General features: G+C 44.2%; 1 protein-coding gene across 1 annotated transcript; it reads left to right on the top strand.

Moving 5' to 3' along the window:
- Positions 1–987: 987 nt before the first annotated feature.
- Positions 988–11,927, top strand: LOC128934307 (regucalcin). Its single transcript, XM_054271819.1, has 7 exons — positions 988–1,024; positions 1,446–1,611; positions 3,800–3,982; positions 5,257–5,472; positions 6,925–7,056; positions 10,747–10,901; positions 11,635–11,927. Exons 2-7 carry the CDS (start codon positions 1,449–1,451, stop codon positions 11,683–11,685), a joined length of 900 nt encoding a protein of 299 aa, XP_054127794.1. The 5' UTR covers positions 988–1,024; positions 1,446–1,448; the 3' UTR covers positions 11,686–11,927.
- The last annotated feature ends 726 nt before the right edge of the window (positions 11,928–12,653 follow it).

The raw sequence follows: 12,653 nt of genomic DNA, 5'->3' as shown, positions 1-12,653 counted from the left end.
GGTGTTTTGGGCTCCGTACCAGGGCTTCTGAGCCCCCTGGCAGGGGTCTTGGCTGTCCTGGACAGACAAAGGGATGTTCTGGGTTCCCACATATGATAAGGAACAGATGAAATATCTAAGAGAGGCTGTGTGGGGATGACCACCCTGCTGGGTGCTATGGGATCACTGGTTGCAGTGCCCCTTCAATAATGGGGGGGCTACATAAGCCAGCTGGAAACCAGAGTCTGGATGGGGAAGAGGCGAGCTTTGGAGCAGCTCAGTTAATCCTGGTTTGTGGGGACACAGCAGCAAGTCAGCCTGTGCCTGCCTTGTGCTCCTGAGTTTCCAGGCGGAGACACATAAGGCCCCTGAAGCCACTTGATGTCACTGATCCCTGTGAGGGTCACCAAGTCCAAGTCAAAAGGCAATATGTCATGGGGTGCTGAAGAGGAGACCTGGAATAAAAAAAGTACCCACTGCTTTGAGACTTGAGGCCTGGCAGCTGTAGTGGCCACAGCACAGAGATAAGCAGGCACAACAGACAACTCTATCTACAAATTTTGTTGCCAGCTGTTTGCCTCCTGCCTTTGGAAGTTTCTGAGATTAAACAGCACGGGGAATAAAAGAGGACAGGGCACGCTGAAGGTCCGGGATATCTGGATAATCGAGACGCTGCTGCAGGAGGTGTGAAGGATCCCTGGTGCTGGAAGTCAGGGCCAAATTTCTGCGGCCACTTCCACCAGAGCAAGAAGGCAGGGAGAAGCCAGGCCTTCGGGCAATCAGCTTCTCCAAGGGCCACCGTGGTGGGGAAGAAAGCTCTTCTCCCTCTTGTCCCTCCCTGCAGCTCTTGGAAGAGGGGTGCCGAGCCGCTGCTGCTCGGACAGCCGGCACCGCCGGCTCCGGGGAGAGGAGGATCCCGCGGGGCCCGGCCGCGCAGCCCGCCCCTGCCGGGGGACCAAGGAGCGCTATAAGAGCGGCGGGGGCTGGAGCGCTCCTGGGAGCAGGTACGGCCGGGGCGGGCTGGGAATAGCGCTTCCTTGCTACCGTGAGTTACTGATGATTGTTATTGCTGCTCTTCTCTGCCGCGTTCACGGGCAGGCGGGCAGGTAGAGTCCCGCACACGGCGTGTGTACATGACACGGCGGCGCACACACACAGACACAGACACACAGACACACAGACACACGCACCCACACAGACACACGCACACCCACACACACACCCACACAGACATACGCACACACACGCTGCGCCCCAGCAGCCGGGCATGCGGGGGCGGGCCCGCGGCGGAGCAGCCTTGACCTCCCTGCGCCCGCCCGCACCCCGATTCAATTTCCCCCCTCTATTTTATTATTCCCTCTCCTTGTTTTTTTTTTTTTCTCTTTTTTCCTTCCCCGTTCCCGCTGGTGGCTGGCTCCCGCAGGCCCGGCGGGGCCGGGCTGTAACGCGGTGCCGCTTCCCCGCAGGCCATGTCGTCTGTCAGCATCGAGTGCGTGGCCGGCGAGGGCTGCAGGATCGGCGAGTCGCCCGTGTGGGACGACAGGGAGGGCGCGCTGCTCTACGTGGACATCACGGGCAGGAAGGTGTGCCGCTGGAGCCCCGTCACCCGGCAAGCACAGGCCATTGCCCTGGGTAAGGAGCCCTGGAAACCCTCCCGGGGTGCGGGAGCCCTGGAAAACCCTCCCGGGGTGCGGGAGCTGCGCGCTGGCACTCGGGCTCTGTCCCTCGGCGGCTGCACTGGCTCAGATCTGGAGACCCTTCCCTACAGCACACTGGGAGACACTAGATACAGACCAGACCTAGTCCTGGGAACTTTCCTTATGAATTTTTAGTACTGGGTTATGTTTGATTTATTTCCTTTCCCTGTAAGTTGTCCTCAGCTCGCTCTCTTTTACTCGTACTTTGTCCCAGAGGTAAAGTTTTTCTGTTGGTGCCTGTAGTAGTTCTGATGTGAATGATCAGTACTCATAACATTTTCTGTATCATGAAACATTTTCTGTATTATGAAAGATGATTTCCAATAATGCTTTAAGAAGGTGATACTTTTTTAAGGTAGCGGTGTCGCCAGCTAGAGTCTCAATGGCTGAAGTATTTTTTCCAGAAAGGAAGAGATATGCTAACTCACATTACAAAAGGATTGCAGATTTACTGCTGGATGTGATAGAGTAAATATTTGTGTTGGGAGACAGCTCCTTAAGTGCTTTCAGTGCAATTTATTATTTTCCCATCTTCAATAACACTTGGTGAAAATAAATTTTGCTTACCTATAAGCTGTTCGCATTATTCACTAGAAACTGATCTGGGCTTATCTGCCTTCCAAATTACTGTAGTAGCTAATTTCAAGATGAGAGAAGGCCTGATGGTGATTTTGGAAGTGTTGCTTCCCAAACTTATTTCCTCTTAGCTTAGCTGAGGGAGTGTGCATCTCCTTTCCCCCAGACTGATCTACTCTCAAAGGTGTAGTCTTTTGCTTCTAGCCTCTCTGGAGATGTGGAAGGGAGAGCAGCTGAAGTAGCTCCTGTTTTTCTTTTATTTTTTTTTAAATTGTTTCCTCTCTTTAGTAATAAAACAGTTATGATTCATAGCTGTGTCTTTGGAAATGCCACAATTAAAAGAAAAAAAACAACCCCCAAACAACTAAAGAATGCCATGTTATTATAGTAGCAGGCTTCCAAAGTGGAAACTAAGAGAAATTATTCATTATTAAAGGTTTTAATAAGAGAATTACAACAACCCCATGTTAGAAACAACTTAAAATGCCCTTTATAACTTTACATGGTTAGAAAGAACTTTCAAATGCCCTCAGCTGCTAGAGCTGAGCTTGCAGTCAGGTGTTCATCTCCAGTGCTGGGGATGGACAAATAGCATTTGGATTTCTGTCACAGTGGTGCTGCTGCCAGGGCTCCAAGGGGAAGGGGCATCCTGAGCCATGAGCAAACAGCTGGGAAGGAGCAGTTCCTCTTGTACCCAGTGGTGGCTAAGTGTCTGTGAAAGTATTACCTAATTATACCCCTGCAAAGCTATAAATGCAAGAAATGCTTCGGTTTTAAATTAAAAAATTAGTGATTAGTGCCATTCATAGAAAACACTATGCCAGACTTGGTTGCCCTGCCTAAAGTTATTATTCCTTAGATTGCATCTGATTGTAGGCTTTTACAGAAATGTTGTCTTTGCACTCACTGTTTTCTTTTACTAATTCCTTTATAATAACATGTAATTGAGGTTTTATGCATAATAGCTCAAGTGGAGTCATGGAAAGTGAGTGTGAACTAGTTTTCTCTTTTGTTGAGCTCTTGGGGAGCTCTGCCACTCCTTGGTGTGTTTTTGGTGCTGCTGGAGGTTGAGTGGCACAGCACAGTGTGGTACAGGGGTATCTCCCTGCCCCGTGTGACCTGTCCCAGTGCAGAGATACTCTGCCTCCATCATTCAGGGCTCATTTACACAGGAGCTGTGCTAAATAAACACCGTTGCTCTAGAGCTCTTGTGGCAATTGATTTTTCCCTTGGAGAGAGGAGAGCCCACACAGTAAGCAATTGTGAAAAGCATATGTTCCTGTCCTCCCTTTTATACTTATTTTTTCAAAAAGCACCTGGCACAACTAGGTGCTGGTAATGATTATAGCTCCTGGTAGCAGTGGTAATACTCAAATTCATGTGGCATAATCTGTTTCTATGTATTTAAACATCAGTTTTGTTGATAGAAAAGTAGGATGTTTTTCTTGCCTGTGGTTTTGCTGAGTTCAGTTGGCATGTCTAAAGAGGGCAGGAAAGAAATGTCTCTTCATGGCACATCTCACTTTTCAATTTCACCCCGTTTCCAGATGCCCCTGTGAGCTCCGTGGCTCTCCGTCAGTCTGGGGGTTATGTCATCACCCTGGGAACCAGGTTTGCTGCTTTGAAATGGAAAGAGGAGCTGGTAACCACCATTGCTCAAGTGGACAAGGACAAGGCAAACACCCGGTTCAATGATGGCAAGGTGGATCCTGCAGGGAGGTATTTTGCAGGTATGCTGCAGTCTCTTTTTTCCCTCTGGTGCTTGCTGGGTTTTGGTGATAAGAGGCAGTGATCAGTTGTAGATGCAGCAAGTTTTCCTTCACAGTTAAAAGGTGAGGATTTTTTTTGTTTTCTTCAAACGAGCTTAAATCCACTTACAGGTTTGTTTATATCACCTGGGCACTATCTAATCTGGGCTGTTTTGTTAAAAAAAAGAGGCTGACTACACCGAGCCTGCCTAGTTTAAGATACTGGCCTTGCCTCCTTCCTGTCAGCTGCTTGATTTGAAGGGTGCCAATAGAAAATACATTTCCAGTGGGAAATTTATTATATTGTGTGGTTTGTTCTCCATTACTCAGAATATTGCTTCTAAAAACTAAGGGACAATTCATCCTGGAGATGAGAAGGCTCAGGGGATCCCACCTGTATGTATAAGTGCCTGACTGAGGAGGGAGTAAAAGAGTTGGAGACCAGGCTCTGCTCAGTGGTGCCCACTGAAAGACCAGAAGGAGTGGGCACAAGCTGAAACTCAGCCAATTCTGTATGAATGTAAGGAAACTCTTTTACTGGGGGTGACCAGACAGTGGAACAGGTTGTCCAGAGAGAGTATGGAGTCTCCATCCATGGAGATCTTCAATGCCCAACACTGGTGGGAGGAACCCGCAGTGTCTGATGCTGCTCTGAGCAGGGGGTGATCCTGGATGATGCCCAGAGGTGCCCCCAGCCTCAGCTGTGATGCTGTCCTCCTGATTTTCAAACCACCATTCTGTGCTTTGCTGTGTCATTCAGTCCCAAGACCTGACTTAACCTGCATTTACCCAGACTCTCAAGAGCCAGTCTCAGCTGCCAACTTCAACGTGTAAAAATGAGATTTGCTTTAAAAGAGTCTTTAGTGTGAAACTCATTCTGAGGGAGGAGGTAATTTTTTTCCACTCTCTCAGCTCTACAAGGCATTAGGATTTATTGTAAGTTAAATGCTGGCCACACCTGTCTTAATATATGAGTGACTGAATAAAACATTTTGCAGGAATCATGCTGCACACCATTTCTGCTGCAGAAACGTTCAACAAAAGAACAAAGGCTGTGTTTTGCCACCTTCTGCTAAAAGCAAGCACTTTGGAAGTCTGCCTTTTCCTTCTGTTTTTAACTCAGTTTCTTCCTCAAATTTCAGAAGCCCCCCCTTTCTCTGCTGGCAGTGTGATCACCATGGTAGTGAGGGGCTGTCCCCAAACGTGGAGAGGAGTCCATTGGCTCTGAACCTGCTTTTCCCCTTTGGCTGTCACAGGTACGATGGCAGAGGAGATCCGTCCTGCCGTGCTGGAGAGGCGCCAGGGCTCTCTGTACACGCTCCTCCCCGACCTCTCCGTGGTGAAGCACTTTGGCCAGGTGGACATTTCCAATGGGCTGGACTGGTCCCTGGATCACAGAACCTTCTTCTACATTGACAGCTTGTCCTACTCCGTGGATGCCTTTGATTATGACCTCCAAACTGGAAAAATTGGTATGAATGGTTGTATTCTAAACCAGTTGTTTGTGCCTGAAGGTGGTGGTGTTTGTTTCTGCTCTGGTCATTACACAGAGATGATCAGAGCTTTGGGGGATGAACAGAAGCCATATTAACCTCTGTCTGCGTAGGCTCCTGGCTCAAACCAGTCAGGGTCGTTTGGTAATACTATAAAGTATTTAAATTGGCACTTGGAGTAGCAATCTGTACTACTGTTATTAAACACAAGGCATATCTGATCTTGCAGCGAAAAGGACAAAGTGTATCTCACCTGTCTCTTCCTGTGGCTGCGTCTTTCTTGTTACTGGCAGCACAGGCAAAGTGACAGCAAGCTCGTAGTCTTGCACAAAACCTCTGCCAGCTTCTCTAGATATTTTTTCACTCTTCAACCTGTTTTTTTTTTAAATACAAGCTACTAAAGGAAGATTCTGCAGAAAGAACAAGGCAACAATGGTAGCAGTAACTCAAAGCTTCCTTCATTAATTTAAAACAAAAAGCCTTGAGGGCTTCTACAGGCTTGGGCAAAAGAAAAATTCCGGTGACTTGGACTAGTAACTTGCTTTTGAGTACACAGGCTGCAGTATTTTTCTTTTAGAGAGCTCAGCCAATTTGATATTTAGTTTACAGCTCTGAATTTAAAGCAATTTTGGGTGTAGCACCTTGTCCTAATGTCTCTCTGCTGTGGCTTATATCTGATTTTTTCCCTAGGAAATAGGGTACTTCTCTCTCTCACTCATTCTTGCTCGCTCTTTCTGTGGGCAGTCTGACAATCCCCAGCAGCAAAAAGGAAACTCATTAAAAGTGTTGCTGCAGATGAGGAGCATTGAAGTTGTCAGAGCATAAAATAAACAATGTTGGAAAGTTGGGTTTAATTTTCTTTACTAATAGTGGATAAAAGTCCAGATAGAGTTGTTTGTTTTTTGGTCAATAGTATGCCTTTGAAATTGATGCTTTATCCCCAAACTCTGTGTTTATGTAAGCTCTCAGTTTATAGATCTGAAGGTCAGTTTTGTGTTGAAACAGTGACTGTTGGCACGTTCCAGCAAACTGTTTGAAAAGTCTCCAGCTGGAGCAACCCATACTTGAAATTATTCAAACTGCTTTTAAAACAAGTAATTAATTTTATGAATATATCTAACATGAATTTTTTCAGTTATTTCATTTAATATTGTAAGTAGGGAACACGAGTGGTGCACTAGAAATGAATGCCAGAAAGAAGGATTATACTTTCAATGGATAGAAACTGATCCACAGGCTTTCATGCTGAGAAACAACTGTCTCAGAAAACAAACAGGGCAGCAGACACAATCTATTTCTTTCATGGGAAAAAAAAACTCAGGGCCTCAGCACAGCTTTTGAAAATAATAGTACAAATAACTCTGCTGAGCTGTGACTGATAAAAATTTTAACAACTGTCTCACTCAGTTCTGTGGTTTTTCTATGCTGCAGGCAACCGTAGGAGTATATACAAACTGGAAAAAGAGGAGAGCATTCCTGATGGGATGTGCATTGACACAGAAGGCAAACTCTGGGTGGCTTGTTACGATGGTGGGAGAGTGATTCGCCTTGACCCCGAGACAGGTAAGTCCTTGCAACAGATGGACTGGAATTTTGTGTTAAACAAAAAACAGAACAAAACAAACCCAAAAGAAGAAATAAAAACAAAGAGTGAGGGGTGGAGTTTTTTCACCTCACAGAAATAGTGTATCTGCTCCTTTTTAAAACTGTGCTTTTTTTTAAAATTTTTCTTATAATTTCAAACAATTTTATGTCCCTGATCTAAAAAATTACCTTTGTAGATATGTCTCCTTTGTTCCCAGCATCTGTTTTGTTGGAAAAGATAAAGTCACTAAGGAGACCATCATTCTGCTTGTGAATTGTTTGTGTTAGCATCCTCCAAAATTAAGACCAATGTTTATCTCATTGATAAATGGGAAAGATGACTTAAAACCATTTTGCAGTCTATTTCTTCAGCTTAGTATATTATTTTGGGCAGCCTGCTGGATTTTATTACAAGTCCCATGGGACAATGATGCCAGCAACATCTTTTTTATTGTTGGAATTTACTTGTACGATCAATTTTGCAATGAAATAATTAAAAAATGTTTAATGAATTCCACAGCATTTTATCATTCCCACAGTAATGTCTTGGGTGTGCCCATTGTCTGAGTCTGTTGTTCATTGCTGCTCTCATTTGGACTCTAGTGATGTGCCAGGGATGATTTACTCTGGGTAGAAAGCACATGTAAAGCACTTAAGGGAAATGAACCACATTCACTGCAAAGGGCTGTTGGGTGGCAATGGGAGCATGATTTTGTCAGATCCCAGACAGCACAAGTTTGCATCATGCAGCAGAAGAGAAACTGCACTGGCATGCTTCTGGAGCCTAGCAGAAGGCTTGGGGTTTTGTGGGACTGTGGGTTCAGGGATGCCAGTGCCATGTGTGCAGCATGCAGCAGACCCTGGCACACGTGCACCAGCCTTGCTTCTGACTCTGCTGGAACTTCTGCCATTTTTGAGTCTTGTTTCTTCAGCTTAGTGTTGTGTTTTGGGCAGCCTACTGGCTTTTATTACAAGTCCCATGGGACACTGTTGCTTTCCCCCTCACCTTTTGATCTGTACCCATCCAAAGTCTTGCCAACCTGTAGGAACTCTCCAGTTGTGCAGAGTCTGCACCCCAGCTCAGGGAGAAGGAAGCTCCAGTTGGGAGATGCCAGCAATGCTGGGACTTGTTTCTGGACCCACATCCTCTCACTCTGGTGGGCAGAGCATTCCTTGGTGACATCCACCAGCCCTCTGAATACCCTCCTGATGTAGTAGATTCAGTAATTTTTCCTCTCTGGTTCACTGTTTCTGCCTTTTTCCTGCCTTTTATTTTCCTTCTTTTTTTCCACTTTTTCACTTATTTTCCTTTTCCTTCTCCCTTTTGGAGGTGTTTTCATATGGGAAAGCTAGAAGGAATAGTGTCCATAAGCAGATGTGTAGGGATAGCAGGAATATTGATGGCAGAGTACATATCCCTGATGCACTCCCAGTCTTTAACTCTGCTCACAGATGGATGAGGTACTGATGTGTTGGTAGTGTATTTCTCAGTGTACTTCTCTTCCATGAACCTGTTCTGTCTCCCCCTCACCCCTGTCATAGCACCTGCAGAGAACAGTGTTGTGAAGTTTCACAGGGTAAGTGTCCATGTCAAAAAGAGCCACCTTATTTTGTGACTATCTCATGCTTACCTGCCCTCTCACACTATCATTTTAAAGTAATATCTAAAATCTGCAGTTTCCTGAATTCTGAATGAATTGTAATTATTTAGGGAGATAACCCAGTGAGGTTTGAAGATAATTCTATGAGAGCCTCTTTTAATGCACAATAGCCATTAAGTGTGGCTTGAATGGCTGTCAGCCAGTGCAGACACATCCACCAATAAAGAGCTCATCCAAAGCACGTGAGGGATTTTCAGGTTTCAATGATAACAAAGCCTGGACTTTGTTTTTAAGGTAATGGGACCAGGAAACTTGTTTGTTTGGCATCTTTCCTAAGTGAAGGTTTTGAGGATCAGGGTGAAGCAGCTTTTCAGGTCTAAGCTTCCTTAGCAGAGATGGCTGCTGCCTTTAGGTTGAGGATGTGCTACAGAGAAAGGCTGATGGCTGATCCCTGGGGTTTGCAGAGGACTCAGGAGGTGTCTAATGTACAGGTTACCAAGTCTTGTCACAGCTTCTGGTCACTCAGTGACCTGCTAGTTCTATTCTTTAAATTGGAATCCCGCAATCATTAAAGCTGGAAAAGACCTCCAAGATCACGGAGTCAAACCATCAGCCAGCAGTGCCAAGTCCACCCCTAAACCATGTCTTTAGGTACCACATCTACATAGTTTTTAAATACTTTCAGGGATGATGATCCCACAGTTTCCCTGGACAGCCTGTTCCAATGCTTTACAACCTTTTCAGTGAAGAAATTTTTCCTAATGTTCAATCTAAACTGTAATTAAATATTATATAGTTCTTCCTAATGATTGTTTTCAGCATCATTTGACACTTATAGTGTCAAAAAGATTTGCTATATTTGTCTCTTCAATAGAGACCAAGCACAGAGTAATACTCCAGATAGATTGTAGAGCATCCAGGTGCAGATTTTCTTGAAACTCCAGGGAGACACCTCAGACCTTTGTAAATGATATCTTCCAGGCTATTATCCACTGAGAGCACTCTACACCTGCAACCAGGTTCTATCTCCTTGTCTCTGGGGCTCATGCCCCTTTTCCTACAGTCCATGTTTTTTCCTTTTGAATGCCCTTCCTACTTACTTTCTCCCAGACTTGGTGTTAGTCACTTTCTAGGTTCCCAACATCCTGCTATTTCAACACATCACACATCACTAGAGTTGGTTGCTGTAAGGGGACCAAGCCCTTTGCACATGCAATTGGGAGGACAGAGAAATTACACATATTTTAAGGAAATTCATGTGCATATTTTTAGAAAGAGAAATTAATTCACTTGTAGGTACATAAAATAGGCATAATGGGAATAGGCTGTTATTGCCCAGAATTAGCAGAAATTTTGGAAAAATCTGCTGCAAGATGTCTCAACAGCCTTCTGGTTAGGGCTGGAGGCAATGTGTTCACCACCCTCATTAAGACCGTCGTTATTTGTTTGTCTAGTATTATTTATGGTACCACTAATTTTCTATAAACATCACACATGTCCCATGATCCCTGTTTTATGCAAGCTTGATTTGGAAGACTGTTGAAATTTCAGGAAAAGCTTCTAGGAATTAATCTTCCCTAACCGCAGGCAGCAGAGGTGCAGCAGGAGGTGCGCCTCCGTAGCACTGCGCGAGGTCTGCTCGCTCCAGGCTGCCTTTGTGGTTGAAAGTAGAAAAGTCAGCAGGTCTAGGGCGTGATTCATGTGACCTGTTTTAGAGAGGAATTCTATCCCATTTCCATTGACTCCATGGACAGCCTAGATGATGAGCTCAGATACGTGTTTGTGCTGTGGATGTTAGCATTTAATTAGAGGACAAGCTGAGATTGAAGTGGGATTTGTCGGTGATACCTGAAACTGAAACTTGTCAAATGATACATCATCAACAATGGGGTTCGCAGAAGTCTGGTTTCTCCTTGTCATGGTGCTCGTCAGTCAGGGTGGGACCTCTCCCAGCCTTGGTTCTCACTTTTGCAGAACATCTGGCTCCACAAAGGTTATTTGTGATAATTTGTTTAAATTTCTTGTTCTAAGTCGATGAACAGGAAACACCATGCATGTTTTCCTGCAGGAAAAAGACTCCAGACTGTGAAGCTTCCCGTAGACAAAACAACTTCCTGCTGTTTTGGAGGAAAGGATTATTCAGAAATGTTTGTGACTTCTGCCAGTGATGGGATGGATAAAGAGTGGCTTTCACGGCAACCGCAGGCTGGTGGGATTTTCAAGGTGAATGATACTTTCTCCTTTCATTTTAGAAAGCTGTTGTTTCACTCCTGATTTTTTCAGGTAGCAGAACTCCAGTTGGCAGTGCTGGGAAGCTGGAAAAAGGCAGTTGTTAGAACATTGGTCATATATGTTAAGCTGCTGTTGGTATTTTTTGTTCCTCTTGCAGAAAGTTAAACACATTTAGAGGTTTGAAGATACTTGGGGGTTTAAACTTTGTACCAATGCTGATAGTGCAAATTTTCGATGCCATCATCTCTTTATCCTTCTCCCTCTCCCAACACTGTTTGCATTTTCTATTTATGGAAAGGATGGGTAAATACTTACATATCTTAATCAGAGGCAGATAAAAGCATCTGCTTTTATTTACTTTCTAGTTAATTATCAGTAAGTTATCTCTTTTAAAAATCGCTCCACTGGGATTTGTTTTAAAGCCCTGCTCTTTGTGTGTGCATGCTGAAGGTTACATTGTGAACTGCAGAATTAAGGCTTAGCAGTATCTAAGAGAAGAGGCTTTTGGGGAATGGACTCTGGCCTGTGATTACTGAGCTTTAGAGAAAGAGCATGCATTGAAATTCCAGTCTATGATGAGCTGATGTGTGCAAAATATAGTAGGATGTCAAGCTGGAGTACACAGTCCTTTTCTAAATTAAAGCATGTCTAGTTTTGTAAGGAAACCAAGCACCTAATAATGGTGAATTATCACTCTATTTTTTTTTTTTCTGTGTTTTAACAGATAACAGGACTGGGGGTGAAAGGAGTTCCACCATATCCATTTGCAGGTTAAATACCCTCTTCAGAATGGATTACAGAGGGCTGGCGTAAGCAAGACAAGTCTGAAGGTTTTATTCTGGTGTTCAGCATCTTTTGCTTGGAAACCATAACCCCATTACAATCTTTCATCAGGAAAGGATTAAAAACTACTGAAATACATGGAATATTTTAAAACTGATCTTTTTTCTCCCTTGAAACTTACTTTAAATGTATGATGGTACTTTTTTCTGCTGTGCTAAAAAGATTCTCATCCTAATAAGCTACTGTTGTAATTCTATTTTATGATTAAACAATATTTTAATATATTTTTATTGAGTAGTCTTCTGTCTCATTTGCAACTTATGCTATATTGTTTTACTGATTAAACTAGTTGTACTGTCTCTTTTTTCAAAGTTCCTCATAAATTTTCAAAGTTCCTCATAAAATGCCTTTTGGCAGTCCTACTACTCTTTTAACTGTAACTTCATTTGTCCTATGATGTTCTCAACAACTGAGACATTAATACCTCTCTCTGCATCTGCAGTTTCCTTCTAACAGGCCTCAGCTGTGGCTGTGCTTAAATTAACCCTGGCTGGAATTTATCATGATCTCTCCCCGGTACCTGTTACCATGTTGCTCCTTTTGTTAAATACAAACCCAAAGTTTTGGAGTCAAGAACCATATGCTTTTCTATCCTTTGAAGATCTTGGCCTGTTTTGGGGACATCCATGGTGACAGGAAAACATTGGGCATTCTTGGCTGTTTGTGCACAAAGCACAACCTGCACACACAAACCTCCTCCAGAACCAACCTCCCCTGGTGTACAGAGAGGCAAGGCAGGCCCACATGCCCAAAAAGCCACTGCTTCTACAAGTGTGAAGAAAAGGGAAGATCTATTGCAATTTCTTCACACCACCTGTTGTGAATGAAAACTTACTCACTGGATTGCATTTTTGCCTTTAATTTCAGGCCTGTATGTGCTGCAACAGCTGTGATGTATCT

This window comes from Melozone crissalis, unplaced genomic scaffold (genome assembly GCF_028551555.1).
Source record: "Melozone crissalis strain CALT ecotype California unplaced genomic scaffold, PUWL_Pcris_2 ptg000013l_1, whole genome shotgun sequence".
In the NCBI taxonomy this organism is placed as follows: Eukaryota; Metazoa; Chordata; class Aves; order Passeriformes; family Passerellidae; genus Melozone; species Melozone crissalis.
Note: the sequence above shows the minus strand (reverse complement) of the source record. Positions and strands in the feature narration are given on the sequence as shown.